We start from the raw sequence: 16,481 nt of genomic DNA, 5'->3' as shown, positions 1-16,481 counted from the left end.
ATGTGGCTCAGACCTAATTCCGTGTCAGCCCCTAACTGCATCTCTTGAACTGCGTACACTTTGTGCTTTCAGAACAGGGACTCGGTGGCCCCCACGCTAAAGCGGTGGGTTCAGTTGGTCGCCGCCTCCTGCAGAGAACACCTTCCCACGGAGTCCAGGCTGGCTGCTGCGGAAGCCCTCACCAGCACCACACCGTTCTTGCTCACCAGCCCCCGTCCCGTCCTTGGTAAGTGCAGCAGGCCCAGGGAGGTCCGAGGTCCATTGTGCCAAATGAGCTACAAGCATGAATTAGGAACTCCAGGATAAAAAAGAAGGGAAGATGAAAACCGACTGTGTGCACCATACCTTTGCAACTCTCAGATGTGTTCCCCCCACCCTCCTAATTCCTCCTTTTTCACCAACAGCCTCTTAACTGGCCTCCTTTCTTTCCATCTGACCCCCAAAACCATTCTCCTTATGCTTCCTAAAGCCTGTGTGGTCTTTCTGAAACACAGAACTGATCATTTCACTCCACTGCTGAAGGCCTTTGCGTGGGTTCCCATTGCCTTCAGGATAAAAGCTAAACACCCTCTCACGTGGCTCTGTGCCCTGCCTGGCCCTCCCTGCTCATTGGCCACCACTCCCCAGTACAACGCTCCGTGCATGATCAGTAGGGAACAGTTCTCGAAACCAGCTGCTGCTTAAATGACTTCTGTTTGTCTTTCAAGACTCAGCCAGGCTGTCACCTCTTCCAGGAAGCCTGATGCCTTGGTCTTGGTGAGAAAGGGATGGGACAGGCTGAAGCCAGGGCATTGAGGAAGAAGAAAGGACAGGCTCAAAAGGTGTTTAGGAAGGAAATCAACAAGACTTGGCGTGGAGGTTAACGTGAAAGGAAGATTCAAAGACTAGACTAAGCTGTGGCCCTTGTATCCACAGAGCTGTCAGTGTAGTTGTGGAGAGGGACTTACAGAATAAAGGAGAGAGTTGTTTTTGTAGGCGGTGAGGCTCAAATTGTAAGCATTAGCACAGCTCAGACCAATGAAATGTCTCATGTCCCTGGATCCCTCTGGGAAACAAAGTTGTCTTCGATAATCCTTTTAATTCTTTCTTCTAAGTGACTTCCAGGCATTTTTCTTATACCCAAAGGAGGACTGGGAGGGGTCTTCGGTGATGGTGATTTAATCATCAGACCCAGAGGGAGAAGAGTAAAACTTCATCAGAATCTTTGAATGAGGGTATCATGTGCAGCACTTGCTGGATGACTCTGGCTACTGGAATCCTGGCTCATATCAGGCAAAATGTATGTGGGATAACCTGGGATTCTGAGGGAAATGGAGAGCTGCTTAAAAGCCATTGGTTCATAATTAATTTCTGGAGCTGGCTGTAGCATCATAGGCAATGAGGAAGGAGGTCAGTGGTGGCTGATAGCTGTAAGAGCATGAGAAGTAGGTACAGAACTGAGAGACGAGGGACCTGAAAGTGCGTGGGGACATGTCAAGGACAGAACGAAGTCATTTAAGGAAAAAGAAAATTGGAAAGGACTAAAAAGGCAAGATTGAGGATCTCAGGGGGTATAAATGACCAAGTTAAAGAAGAAAATATTAAGAAAGGAAAATATTAAACCCTAGAGAAAATGAGAATGGATAGATTCTGAAAGACTGCGTAAAATTTAAAGCCAGATTTCTAACAGAAAAGAGAGAACAAAACCCCAGAGAGAACGTTGCTGTTCTTGGTATGACTTACGCACTGGTGTCTCTGTACCAGGTCCTCTGCAGGCAGATAGGGCAGAGGATAGTCGAAGGAGAGTTCTTTGGACAGGACAAGCTAGGGATGATGAGTGGTGGTCTCCGGCGGGCCTCCCATTGTGACCCTGCCCAGGCCTGGGCCCACCCTCTGGACAACACATCCTTTCTGTGAGGCCCTGCCCACCTGTCGCCTCCCTCAGGAAGTCTGGCTCCGGCACACCGGTCCACTGTGCTCTTTCCCCGCTGTGAGGCACAGCCAGCCATTTCCATCCCTGACTTCTCCTTGCCTTGTGTCCTTGGCTTGATGTTCCTGGCCGTAGCTTAGAGGCATGTGCTGTCTTTTCCTGTCCCGTTGTCCACAGCAGCGCCTAGCACGGGGACCACACAGAGCTCCTGCCCAGGGGCAATGGTGGTCGGAGGGTGGGCCCCCTAGAGACATGGCACAGGCTATCCTGTGTGGTTCCCTGCCCTTTTCAGTGCTCAGCCACCTCCCCCAAAGTATAATCTTGATTGAAACTTTGCTTTCAGAATTCATAAACTCAAGCAGTCACTCAAATCAACACTGGGCTCGTTTCCCCAAAGCATTCTTGATGCATAAAGTTTCATTCCTGAGAATTGTGAGTCATTGTGGACAGCTGGGCCCAGGGCCTTAGTCAGCCAGGCCGCACCTTCCGGGGGGGCCCTTGCCTAGGGCTGCTTGCCTCCAGAAGCCTTCCCACCTCAAAAGATAGATATTTCCAAACCTGCCCCCTTAGGGCCCTCTCTCTCCCAGTGTTAATCTGACTGCCATGTCTTCCTCTCTTGAAATACCCAGGAAGAAAGGCATGGCTGTTGCTCGTTAAAGACTACTCTCTTCCACCATGGACTTATTTATTCATTTTTAAAGATTTTATTTATTTATTTATTTGAGACAGAGCATGAGCAGGGGGGACGGACAGATGGAGAGGGAGAAGCAGACTCCCCGCTGAGCAGGGAGCCCGACTCAGGGCTCCATCCCAGGACCCTGAGATCATGAACTGAGCCGAAGGCAGATGCCTAACCGACTGAGCCACCCAGGTGCACCCCCCACCGTGGATTTAAAGCGGTATTTGTACCTGCTTATAAATTAAACTAGGTAATTTTAATTCCTTTTGGTCTTCTTAGGATTGCAGGATACACTGTGTCTCTGGAGATGCGTGCTCACCCTGCTGCAGAGTGAGGAGCAGGTCGTCAGAGATGCAGCCACGGGAACTGTAGTGACCGCCATGTCACAGGGGAACACCTGCCCATCAACAGGTACCTCGTTCTTACCTTCGCCAGTGCCTTATGCTCTCGGACGGAAGTGGGCACACTTTGTCTGTAAGCAGCCAGAGAGTGGGTATTTTAGCCATCGCTGGCCATTCAGCTTGTCTCCACTCTGCTGTTTTAGTGGGAAAGCAGCCCTAAACAATAGGTAAACACGTGCGCGTGACTGCATTCCCATAAAAGTTCATGTACAAAAACAGGCAGCTGCCCAGATTCGATCCGCTAGCCAGTTTGCTGACCCCTGATGCCTAGGACGCCATAGAGAAAAGTCATTCTCAAAGGTAGAAATCTAATAAACAGCGCTGTTAGCTAGTTACACTGTCATCCTTTTTAAATAAGACTAAGTCGTGATTATCCGTGTGGTTACATAACCCGGGAATCATAGATCCATCATTCTGTACTTCTGTTAGTTTTCACATGTGACAGAAACAGATGGTGACAGAAACAGATGAGTGTGAGGCAAGTTAACTAGGAGTAGAAGCAAGGTCACACCTCTGGACAAGCAGACAGCTGGGGGGATGACTGCTCTGGTGGACTTGGATTCCCTATACGCGGGTTGTCAGGAAGGTTCTCTGGGTCAGCCATCCCACGGAGAAGCAAGAACACCATTTGGAGGCCAGAGGTCACAGGCCGAGCAGAATAGACAGCAGAATGGGAGGGGGAGTAGCCATACAGGGTTTGTAACCGACTGGGGGCTCATCCCAGTGGCTGGGGATCCTGGAGGCTTCCCTTGGAGTATGAACTTCCTCATTCCAGAGCCCTCCGTTGTCATGGCATGTGTGGGAGAAGCTGGTTTTTTAATAATGTCTCGGTGATGCTGCTTCAGAGCAGGCTTGGTTGGGCCCTGCTTTTGCCTCTCAGTGGGAAGACGTGCCGTTTGGGTCTGGGAGTGATGTGCACGAAGCCCTGTCCCCACCCCCTTCCTGGCCTGTCAGAGTTCCTGGATCTGTAATTCTGCCATTAGTGATTCATTCCTTTTTCCGATTGCGTGTTTCCCTTAGAAGGACACACAGAGCACCCAGCAAGTGCTCAGTAAATATTTGGTGGAATACAGTACTCACGAGATTTCTCTAGGACCCTCTCCACCAAAAATGGGAAAGGTTATGGCATACTGGAATTCATCAGTAGACTTAGTCCCTCCTGATCTTGATAGTTGTTACCCGACTACTTTTATTTCTTTCAGAATTTCTCCAGGTTCATCTATAATAAAAGTGTATTACCATGGTCTTCCTCCTAGTGTAAATTTTTCCTCAAGAAATACAAACCAATAATAACATATTGAGTGCCTTTCACATGTAAAAATCCATGTGTAAAAGGCTCTGAGGAAAAAAAAATGTAAAAGGCTACCTATTTTTGTATTTCTCGCCTCGGCCTATTAAAAGAGGATCTAAGGTGTGAAAAAGACAAGGGTTCTACAACAATGAAATGTAGTGTGTTACCCCGGACCAGATCCTGTGCTAGAGGGATGAAAAGCCATACAGGAAATTTCTAGAACTGACAATATTGAAATATTGTCTGTAGATTAAAATCAATGTTAAATTTCCTGAATTTGATAACTGCACTGTGGTTTTGTAAGAGAATATTTTGTTCTTAGGAAATACCCAACTGAAATATTAAGTGGTCAAAAGGGCACGCCACCTGCTGCTTACTCTCAGATGGTTCAGGAAAAATAATTGTGTGTGCGTGTAAATAGTAAACACAGATATGGAGTTACTATACTTGCATTTTTTTCTGAAATTATTTCAAAATAAAATGTTCTTTTAAAAATCCAATTCCACTGTTCGAAAACACCAACACAGCATATATATTGCTAGACCATCTGACTGGTTTCCCAACAGTTCAGCCCCCGCTGTGACTCCTTTCCCCTAAGTTATATGAAAACATCCTGCCCACCCCCCTTTTTTTTAAACTCATTTTTAGTGAGTTTTTGGATCCCCAAAAATCAAACCTGAGCCAGATTCCTCAAAGGTCTCAGCAACGTAATATCACTATGTAGGGACATTCGCCAGCACTTCCTCATGTGTTCCTTGTTCAGCCTGGTAGCAATGCTTAGACCAGAACCTCCACAATCCAGCTTGATTTTCTCAAGCAAAAAATATACATCTTTTCTGTTTGGGACTGAAGGCTGAGGAACACCCCTGACTTTTCACTTTAGTCAGAAGTTCAACCAGCTGATTCACGAGAACAATATTGTCTTGTTTTGACATTTTTTGAGGGTATCAAGCAGTGGATGGTAACTTTTCTCATTCCTTCAGCATGCAGGGATTTTGTAGACTATACTACTAATGGTTTGCTCGGTGGTGGTCAAAGTTAATTATCACTGTTGAGTCTTGAACAGCTTGAAAATACATGTCCTTAGTTTTGTCCCCAAATCAATGGTCTAATAAATGCCACAGTAAAATATGATTATGAAATCATAGTAATATTTAATGTCTTCTTTGAGAAGGCTAAATATTGTTTAAAAAATTTAATTCTCACCTTTCCTCCTAAGAATAAAATTAAACACAAGGACTCCCTACCTCTGATACCCCATCCTATAAATGAGGGCTGGATGTGGACGGAGAGCGCACATTATCTGATAGTGTGCTGGGGGTGCGGGGACGTGCAAGGTACATCTTGATTGTGTGGTCTAGGGAGGTTCCTGAGAGGGGGGCTGACCTAAAAGACAGGGTAAATGGGACATAGATGGGAGCATTTCAACACAGGAGAAGAAGCTAGAGCCAGAACTTGGAGTCGGGGAGAACTTGGGAGCTGACTGAGGGGCAGAGTGGCAAGAACACAGGCTGAGTCAGGGAGTGGAGTGGGAGATAAAGCTGGAAAGGCAAGGGCATGTGCTCTTGGGGTGACCCTGAACGCCAAGTTAAGGACCTCCGTCTGTAGGTGATGGGAGGCTGGAGAGGGCTTTAAACGGGGGAGCAGTGTGGCCAGCAGCATGTCTGCGGAGCTCCTGCCAGCAGCAGTGTGCGTGATGGCCTGGGCTGGCGGGAGGGAGGGAGACCGCAGGCAGGGAGACCAGCCGGGAGCAGGTAGCGAAGGTCCTCATGAGCCACTGTTGGTGGGGACGGCACGGGAGAGCATGGCAGGTGGACTGCTGGTGCTGGTGAGAGGTGGGAGAGAAGGGAAAGCAGAGAGGGCGTCACAGCCTCAAACCTGTGAGGTAACTCTGGGGAAACGTCTAGATGAGCCTCTGGCACTGATGTAGCAGTTGAGCCATCACCTTCTAGGAAGTGAAAGTACCAGGAATCAGGAAGGGCGCTTAGAGACCACCAGGCACTGTGATCTTAGGCCTTGGGGAAATGAGTGATGGAAACTGAGAGGGCGAAAGGGGGCTTTTATCTGCTCCAGGAACAGAACGAACGGTCCTGTCTCCAGCACACTGCAGTTACCCTGGGAGCCCCGGCACAGGTACTGGAAACTACGGAAGAGGCAAGCATTAAATCAGTCATTCAGACTGCATCCCTAGCATGTCCCTTTGTGCAAGGAGGGCTTCAAGTATAGGTTGGTGGCATCTGTTGGTTAATGACTCTGGGAGGCCCGGAGAAAATAACCCCGTGCTTAGATAGCCCTCGTGAGGGTGGGTTTGTTGTTCACCTTTTTGCCGGCTGGCCTCGTGCACGAGCTTCGTCCCACCCGGTCCCCTGGAAGGTGAACCCCACAACCTGTCAACAACTCTCTGAGCACCCGCGAGACTCCCTCAGCTTTGCAGGCACGACCCGCCCCACCTCCCTACTCCTAGACCGGACGCAGAGTATACCGAGAGAGACAGCAGAAATGGTGTTTCTGGACTCAGGAACAGGGGATTGAAATTTGCAGCTAGGACAAGAAAGGGTATGGGCAGGGCTCCAGGTGAGGCTCCACCTTCTCCTTTCCCCACTCTGACGTTACGTCCAGCCTTGACATGCTCTGGAAAGAGCTGTCGTTTCCAGAGCTAGAGACACTCAAAGCCATTGGCTCTGCAGTTCCTGCTTCCCTGGGCTCCCGACTCTCACCCAAGCACCTCACTCTTGTCTGTCCTGTTCACATCAGGATTTCTTGTTGGGTTCCACTGGAACAAGGGCTTCCATTGGATGTGGGGGCAGGGCAGGAGGATCAACCTGGACAGTATGATTCTCGAGTTCGGCAGACAGAGTTCTGGGTAAAAGCAGCAGGGAGAAATTTGAAGGGCTCCAGACCCCATGCCCATTGTCAGTGTTTAGGTTCAAGAAGGGTGACTTGTTGGTTGCAACTTCTCACATAAAAAGTGTAAAGGACTTTTAAGAGAGAGACAGGCATGTGCGCGTGCACTCACACACACGCGCGCACACGCAGGGGAAGGGAAGCAAGCCCACCTTGCCTGAGCACAGCTGATGGTTCTTTTCCTTAGAGGACTGGCTCCGAGTAGTCCCGATGCCTCTCTCCCACCAGGCCTCTTTCCCACAGAAAATCATGTAAAGCTTCTGCCCATCCTGCCAGATAGAAATCTTTTGTGGTGACACGTTCAGTCCCCCCTCCACCACCCCAGCTTCCCAGGATCTCCCCTTCTCTGAACCCCTGCTGTATTTGCCTCACCCCACCTCACCCTTCATGGTCTGTTCTCTTCGTGTAGCTTTGTCTTCCCAACTAGCCCACGAGCTAGACCTCTCCCATTAGGTATACTGTGGGTGCTCAATTTGTATTGATGGACTGCTCTTTGACCATGGTAGGCTGCCTGACAGTCAGTAAGTGTCTGGTCGGCCCCGAGTCCCTAAGGAGATTAGAGTGCCCTCTGAACCAAGAATGTGCCCCAGAACCGGCAGCCTGGCCCTCCGTGCAAGAATCAGCTCAGTCCTGACTGACCCACCATCCTGGTCCTACAGGCGAACAGTTGGCAGCCCTTCCTCACCCTTACCACTCAGGTCTGGGTGTCAGACTGCGGGGTCAGGGAGCCAGCCCGGGGACTGCAGGGACCACGGCCCTGGGTTACCCGGGAGACACGGCAGGAGTCTCTGTGCTGGGCAGGAGGACCAGACTCACAGCGGAGCTTATCAGGGAGGCGAAAGAGCGGGACAGGAGCAGAAGGTAGAAAAATCGAGACTCAGACGTTAGAGGACGGGGCCGTAGACATAGCTTGGTGGGCAGAATTGCAAGTCATCTGGCCTGGGGCACGGTGGAGAAGGAAAGACCTAACCGTGTTCCTGCCCCTGCCCCCTCGCACACGTGCACACACGCACAGCTGTCACCCACACAGAGCCCGAGAGACGGCATCACAGCGCCGACACAGCCCACAGACTCCAAGCCTTGAGCAAGCCGGGACGGAGGCCGGGTCACTCTGACATTACACAGCGGCCCCGCGGTGCCTGCCGCCTGGTCAGCAAAGCCCCGGAGCTGTGGGGCTTGGGCTGAGTCACAGGCAGCTCCACCCCCAGAACTTCCAGGACTGCGCGCCAAGGCCTCCTGCCCACCCAGCCCCAGGCCTGGCGGGAGGCCCCGTGCTGCTGGCAAGTCCCAGGGGGTCCTGGAAGACGAGCCTTCTGAGCATGGCCTCCCTCCTCCCTCTGCCTCCCTCCAGCTTCTTCCTTCCCCTGCTCACAGGCCCCGTCCCCACACTGTGTCTTCTGTGCTGGGTGCCGGAGTCCGGCCCCGGACTCAGACTTCGAGGGCTTTCCGCTCCCCGCGTGTCACCTGATGAGTGTATGCCGAGTACGTTTCTCTGGGGAAGAATGACCCAAATAAGATAACCGCTACAGGAGAATGAACCTTCCCACCTGTCTCCAGGCCTGACCTGCCTCTGAAAGTTCTTTTTGCTTGTTTTCCAATTCTGAATTATTTCCTCAATCGCCCTTTCATGCCTGCCTAGATGGTCCACAGGTCTTTCTCTTACTGTTTAAATAAGAGGCCAAAAGTGGTGACATCAAGCATATTCGTTTAAGAAATAGTTACAAGTTGCCTGTCGTCTGGGCTTGTTTCATGCGCTGGTGCAAGCCACCGTCATCTCTCTCCTGGACTTCTGCAAACACCTCTGCTGGGCCTTCCTGCTTCAGCTCTTATCTACCTGCTGTCCCTTGTCCCTGAGGCCAATAATGGGCTCTTCCTAGGGAGTAGGTCAGATGACGTCACCATCCTGCTGAGAGCACTTTCTTCGCTTCCCTTCTTTCTCAGAGTAAAAGCCAGCTCCTGAAGTAACATGTAAAGCCGTACCCAGCCTCACCCCTGCCTCTCCCCTCCCCATCTGCTGTGCTCGCTCCCTCTCTTTCTCTGCTCCAGCCACTCCAGCCTCCCTCTGGGTTCTTGAACTCACCAGGCTCATGCTAGCCGCAGGCCCTTAACACCAGCCACTTCCTCAGCTTGGAATGGTCTTCCCTGGTCCCACACAGCTAACCTCCTTCCTGTCGTTTCAGTCTCTGCTTCAGTGTCCTCTCCGCAGAGAGCCTGCCTCAGCCACCGAGTTTAGAGTAGCCACCTGTTCGTCTCCCGGTTTAACTCTGCGTAGTCCTTTCACTGTCTTATTTTACTGTTTGTTTACTTTGTTCTTTGTCCCGTCTACCAGAATAAAAGTTCCAAGAGGGCAAGGTTTTCGTCTCTTCTGCATACTGCTCTATTCCCAGAACCTGGCACATAACAGATGTTCAGCAGAAAATCGCTGTTGGACGATCAGTTGGTTGAAGGAATGGAGGACTGTGTCCTTCACAGTAGTTAAACACGCTAAAGCGATCAGTGTTTTTAGAATCAACCTAAGGCAAGGGAGGTAGAGCTCTTTGGGTTCTCTTGCTTTTTTTGGTAAGATTTTATTTATTTGAGAGAGAGCACAAGTGAGAGAGCACGAGCAGGGAAAGCAGCAGAGGGAGAGGGAGAAGCTGGCTCCCCACTGAACAAGGAGCCTGATGTGGGGCTTGATTCCAGGACCCCGGGACCATGCCTTGAGTCAAAGGCAGACGCTCCGCCAACTGAGCCCCCCAGGCGCCCCTGAAATTGCGTCAAGGTGGTGGATCCTCGTTGCTGCAGACTCAGCTACCTTAGGCCCCCAGTCTTCCCAGAGACCTCATTCAGTCAGGAGCGATGGAGCATCTGCTAAGACAAGGTCACGGTGGCAAGTCCCACGCCTGGGACTGGCTGTACCCCTCCCTCGCCATTTCATTTCGTCTCATACCAGATGGAATTTCTTGAGCAAGAACTCCATCCATAGTGGCCTACTGGGCCGGGACACGATCACCCAGGGGGGAATTCCACTTGATCCTCGGGCCCTGGTCAGGTTACCAGGGCCAGGGCCAGATGGATCCATCTGGAAGGCCTGGAGTTGGCAGCAGCAGCTCTGAGGATGGAGGCCCCTTCCTCCTGGGGCCTCTTCTGGTAGTCTCCTCCCCACTCTGGGGAGGCCAATGGCAGGGATAGGGAGATGGAGAACGTCACCCAGCAGGCACTCTTGGCTTCTTTCAATTCTCACAGCCACTCTGAGATATTTTACTTTTGCCTCCATTTTATTTTATTTTATTTTATTTTTTAAAGATTTTATTTATTTATTTATTTATTTGACAGAGGTAGAGACAGCCAGCGAGAGAGGGAACACAAGCAGGGGGAGTGGGAGAGGAAGAAGCAGGCTCACAGCGGAGGAGCCTGATGTGGAGCTCGATCCCAGAACGCCGGGATCACGCCCTGAGCCGAAGGCAGACGCTTAACCGCTGTGCCACCCAGGTGCCCCTGCCTCCATTTTAAATACAAATCAGCTGAAGGTCAGAGAGTTGAAGCAGGGGACCCCAGTTCCCGTGGGAGAGAAGTATCGAGCAGCATTGGAGCTCAGGGTCCAGAGAGACAAAGGCCTTGCCCATTCAGTACTTCCTCTGACACAGGAAGGGGACTTGAAATCCAGCCATCTAGGTTTAAAGTGGAGGAATTAACCGAAGAGGGATGCTGAAGGTCTTCTAAATTCACTGTTGCGTTCAAAAGGAAGACACTAGAATCAACCCAGGAAAATGGCTTGGGGACCTAAGAGCTCAGATAGACAGAGCTTGTCCTGGGGAAGGCAGTGGGAACTGGGGCGGTGAGGGTGGGTGGCTGCAGTGGGAGGTGGCAGGAGGCCCTACATCAAGGTGACTTGTCCCGCTTCCCAAGGATTTTAAAGAAAGGGGATCACAGGACTTGGGGGTTTAGATGTGGAAACCAGAGGCCAGGTTGGGTAAACGATTTCCCCAGTGTCCCATAATTAGTGGGAAAAAGGTCTAAATCACAGGTCTAGGGGCGCCTGGGTGGCGCAGCGGTTAAGCGTCTGCCTTCGGCTCAGGGCATGATCCCGGCGTTCTGGGATCGAGCCCCACATCAGGCTCCTCCACTGGGAGCCTGCTTCTCCCTCTCCCACTCCCCCTGCTGTGTTCCCTCCCTCACTGGCTGTCTCTCTCTCCGTCAAATAAGTAAATAAAACCTTTTAAAAAAATTTAAAAAATAAAAAATAAAAAAAAATAAATCACAGGTCTACTGAGACACAGAGCAGCGCTCCTCTCCACTGCTCCCCAGACCTTAACTTCTAGAAGTGACAGAACTGTAAGGGTGCCCCTGAGAATAATCTGGACTCCTGGGATGGGGTCAAGGGGTGAGGTAGGAGCTGTGCGGTAGGGGCAGAGGAGAGGGAACACTGCCTCGGAGAGACGGCCTGGAGGGACTCCAGCATCACAGGGGTGGGAAGAACAGAATGTTCTACAAAACCAGGCATCTCCCAGCAATAAAACCACACCCTGCAGTGAGCCCTGACACCACAGCCTTGCTCTGTGCCGGGCCTCGCTCTCGGGGCCTCTGGATGTTCATCCGTATTGTCAGTGGGGTTCCAGGGGAGGAACCACAACACGGCGGCAGTTGCGATTCTGACTGCCAGGTGGACCTCGGGCACCACGCCGGCAGAGGGTGAAGGGAAACAGGGAAACAGCTGTTGAAGGAGGGAGGCTATCAGGAGCTGGTTCTGTCTTCTCCCAGTGCAGCCCCCCTCACCACGCACCAAACTGCCTTCCCCATCACCGTGTTCCTGGAAACCTGGCCGTGACGTTCACCTGCATCCTGGCGAATGCGTCACTGGCAGCTGGGCACTGGCGTGCGAAAGCAGATGCTAACTAATGCTCCTGTCTTAAATCTGGGAGCACGTTGCCACTGCCACTGAGTACCCCGGCTGGGCTTGGTTGCTGAGGTGATGGGATCGTTTCCATGGCCTCCCAGTGACTAAGCCCCAGAGAGACAACAACGGGCTCCTCTCGAGGAAATGAGGGTCCGTTTTGCATCATTTTGCCTCCCCTGCTGCTGCTCCTGAAAGCCAAGCTCCTTGGGCCCAAGGCGACTGACCCCTGAGGGTGATGAGGAGCCCACAGGCACTGACGTGCTTAGTCAAGACAAGCGCAGAGCCCGGTGATCCTCATTGTCCTGTTCTGGCCTCAGCTCTGATCTCCGTGCTTTCCTTTTCCGAACTCCAGAGCCGAGATGTTCCTCCGTTAGGCCGCACCAGGATGCAGGGGTCCTCATCTGACTATTGCGAACAGTCTTCCTTTTGGAACCCAGGCCAGTCTTAGGAGTTAGGGTCACCTCTCTGTCAGGGTGACCAGATGGGTCCCCATCTTCATTCATCCCCAGACTGGCCAGCCGCACCGCCTCCCCACCCCACCTCCTCAGGGAGCGCCCTTCCTGAGTCCTCCCTCCACACCTTTCATCCACACCTACCCGGCCACGTGACCCCTTTTCCCACCGAAGTCCGTTCACCTGCAGACTGTCCAGAGGATGACCTTCTTCTTCCCCCGGTCCCCAAAACCAAATGAGTGTCAGACCCGGACTGTTGTAACGTAACTGGGCACGGTAGTAGCCCCTCTTTCTTCAGCATCCCGCTGTGGTCCCAAGAGGTGTGAAGAGTAACATCAGGGCCTAGAAAGCCCTCATCCTGCCCATGAAACACCCAAGTTTTGGTCTCAGGTCTCTGAGCGTGACTGCCCAGGCTTCCTTGCTCCAGCGGCTCTCCTCTGACCACAGGAATCCACAGGGCGGAAGCTCTTGTAGGCAGAACAGAATGGGAGGTGACAGGGCTTCACAGGGGGTATTTTTACCTGCACACATGGAGTGTGTGTGTGTACGTTTGGGTACACATGCAGGCTGGTGTGTTGTAAATCTGGACGCCTTTCAAGGCGGCTCTCTGTAAGAAGACACAGAAGCAGTTTGGACGTGAACACGTACGCTGACGTTATGATGGGACTGTAAGGAGATATGCTTGGGCCAGGTCACTCAGACATCGTCTAAATGAGCTGGAAATCCTCGTGTAATTCGGTAATCCAGGTTTTCAAAAGTCGTTTCTTGTGAAGCTGGTCTACAGGAGCAAAGGCGGAGAGCATCAAGCGAGAATCAGAGACAAAGGTTGGCCTTGACTGCAGCTTGCCTTCCCCACACCCCTGCCCCATTTCCCTCTCCACTCACCCCCACCTCCAGCCAAAATACTCAAGTTAGTAGAGTTACAACCAAGGATCTTACTGTGGGGCCTATCTTGAGACAGACTTTCTGAAGTATTTTCTTGGGATCTCATGCATGAAGCTGCTGGTATTTTAGTCAGGGTATAGATATGGCACCTGTAACAGAGACCCAAGCTAAAAGTGGCTTAAACGAGATAGCAGCTTCTTTCTCCCTCCTCACATAAAAGGCTCATGGGGCACCTGGGTGGCTCAGTCAGTTAAGCATCCGACTCTTGCTTGCAGCTCAAGTCATGATCTCAGGGTCGTGAGATCGAGCCCTGCATCGGGCTCCACGCTCAGCTTGGAGCCCGCTTAAGATTCTCTCTCTCCTTCTCCCTCTGCCCCTCCCCACTCCTCACCCCTGCCCATAAGCGCAGGTGCACGCTCTCTCTCTCTCTCTCTCTTTCAAGAAAAAAAGGCTCAGTGTGCTGCTGTGAAGATCCACAATCACCAGGGACCCCCTCCCCCACTTCTTTTTGGTGCTTTGCCGTTTTTGGGAGGCACCGTCCCGCTCATGATCCAGGGTGGCAGTTGCCATTCGCACTGCCACAGCCACAGTCCAATGAGCGGGGAGGAGGGAGGGGAAAGCCCATCTAGACATTATAGACACCACTTCCAGGGGTGTCTCATCATCCAGGACTCGGTCACATGCCACATGGCTCAGCAAAGGAGGCTCACAAATGTGAGTAAGTGAACATGTGTGTGGCTGAAAAGTCTATTTTCTGTGTGAGGAGGGAAGAACGGATTTGGGGAGATAGGGCCTTCACTTCTTGCCATTTCCCATCTTCTTATTTTCATACGGGCACTAATTCCTGACTTCCTGGAAAGTTCCAGCTGCTTGCTAACAGCTGGGGGACACAGATAAATCAGATAGAGCCTCTGGCCTTAACTGTTGGGCCTCTGCCCTCTGAGGTATTATTCTACCTCAAGTCAACAGGTTTCCCCTTATTGGCGTCCGTATTTTTTTTAGGAACTCCCAGGACCATTTTATGAGAAAAGGCCGTAATTGGTAATCAGCAATAAGAATTTTCATCTCCATTTGTCCACCAGCTTGACGAGTTTAGTTGCTTACCCCCATTACATTTCTTCAGACCACACACATCACCCGAAATGCAAACACACACACACACACACACCAAAAAACTTCATTAGAAAACAAGACAGCAGGCTTTGCAATTGCATTACCCATAGCCAGCATTTACTAGAAAGATATCTCTTTAATGGGAAGGTGGGGGAGACCACACTTAGAAGAGACCCAAGAACAGGAACATGGAGGAGAGAGCCCAGAGGCCATGTCTTTGCACACACCCTGCCCCCTCCCTCTCTGCGCTTTCACCCATCCTGGCCTTGTGTCTGATGTGGCATTGACCTACAGGAATGTTGCTGCTTCCGAAGGCCCAGTCCCCAGGCCCCCCTTTCTCACAAAGCCCCCAGCCTTGGTCTCTCTCTGTCTCTCTTTTGGTCAGATCCACACTGTTCAGCTCTTCTATTGTTTCTGGGTTAGGATCCCACCCACACTGTAAGCTCTTTAAGGGCTGGATCTCCATCACAGTGAAGCTGGGTGTGTTCAATTCTCGAGCAGCTCTGGTCAGGCTGACAGACTGCTCTTACAGCATGGTTTTTGGGGATGAATGTGCACATGGGGTTTGAGATGAGCAGCTTCCTTTGGGTGGGAGACCCCTGCCCAGTGTCATGGTGAGCCCCCCCAGAGTGCTCAGTGATCCCGCACTGGGCCTTCAGGATCAGGCTAAATTGGGATGGGTTGGGGGCGCCTGGCTGGCTCAGTCGGTTGCATCGGACTCTTGATTTCAGGTTAGGTCTTGATCTCGGGGTTGTGAGTTCAGGCAAGCCCCGTGTGGGACTCCACACTGGGCATTGAGCCTACTTAAAAAAATAATAATTAATTAATTAGTTAGGATGGGTTGGCAGGGGCTCCCCAAGCAATGCAGTCCCATTATACCAGAAAATGAAATTCGCCCCTTCTTTTAAAAGCCAGTCATAGAGCATAGTGGTTCTGCCTCAAAGTCTCAAGTGTGTTAATTTGTTTCAAAAGTAAAAGAAAAAAAAATCATATTCTTTCCCCCTCCTCCTTAATCTGTTCCAAATGAGAGCTTTGAGAAGGAAAACTCCCCAGGACTTATTCTGTTGAGCAAATTGATTTCTGCTGTGGAGAGATGCTGGGATGGGGACGGGAGGTAGGAAAATATATGGAACCTGACATAAAAGATTTGGTTTTTGTTTGGAGAAGGATTTGGGTTGTTTTCAGGTTTTGAGTTACAGCTTGGGTGTGTTTGAAGAGGCAGAAGTGAGCGGCACCTCGACCCACAGCCTTTGTGGGCTTCTCATTCAGCTCCTCCTGCCCGGGCCGGTCCCTGTGAAAGATACCTTGCTTGGCGGGCTGGCCAGGAAACCTTGCTTCATAAATAACTCCCCAGGGGAGACAGGAGTGATAACAGGCGTTTTAAGCGGGAGCCGAGCTGCCTTCAGCACTTGGGAGAGTGCACACAAGTCTGGCCCTGGAATTCTTCTGGCCAAGGCCAGTGAGCCCTCTTCAAGTTTTCAGTTTGGTTACTCTCATTTTATTATTTCTCTAACCTTTCTAACCAGCGGGGTGGCTGAGGCTCTGCTTGTGAGTTCTGTTTTTATTTTTCACACTCTATTTTTATACTTTGAAACTGCGGTTATAAAATATACACTCAAAAATGTTGGCTCTGCACCCACAAGACGCAGGAGGCTCTCCAGATGCGCAATGTGGGGACTGCTCCCAGGAGGGCCCAGCCCCCACCCCTGGCCTCTCGGGGAGGGACGGAGGGGGCACAGCAATTGCTGTAAGAGACTGGTCCGGCGAGGAGCAGAATCCTGGCCAAGATTGGTAGATTTGATCCTGAGAAACTGTCAGGACTATTTTTCTGGTGGCTTCCTAAGCACACAATAAGAGGTCAGAACCCTTAAAAGCAGAATTCCCAGGGTCCTATAAAGGGTTCATTCATCTCCATACGTACAGTTGTCCTGGCCCCCATCTTCTCTCGCCATCCATGTAGAAACGTAAAAA

General features: G+C 51.3%; 1 protein-coding gene across 3 annotated transcripts in view; it reads left to right on the top strand.

Moving 5' to 3' along the window:
- The window catches only part of THADA (THADA armadillo repeat containing), a 318,617-nt gene that overhangs the window by 264,738 nt on the left and 37,398 nt on the right, over positions 1-16,481 (top strand). For all 3 annotated transcript variants that reach the window (XM_057309404.1, XM_026486984.4, XM_057309405.1), the window contains exons 35-36: positions 73-226; positions 2,868-2,999. In XM_057309404.1, the coding sequence (XP_057165387.1) occupies positions 73-226; positions 2,868-2,999 (286 nt within the window). The remainder of the gene's footprint in view (positions 1-72; positions 227-2,867; positions 3,000-16,481) is intronic.

Source organism: Ursus arctos, unplaced genomic scaffold (assembly GCF_023065955.2).
Source record: "Ursus arctos isolate Adak ecotype North America unplaced genomic scaffold, UrsArc2.0 scaffold_8, whole genome shotgun sequence".
NCBI classification, from domain to species: domain Eukaryota; kingdom Metazoa; phylum Chordata; class Mammalia; order Carnivora; family Ursidae; genus Ursus; species Ursus arctos.
This window is presented reverse-complemented; position numbering and strand designations above follow the sequence as displayed.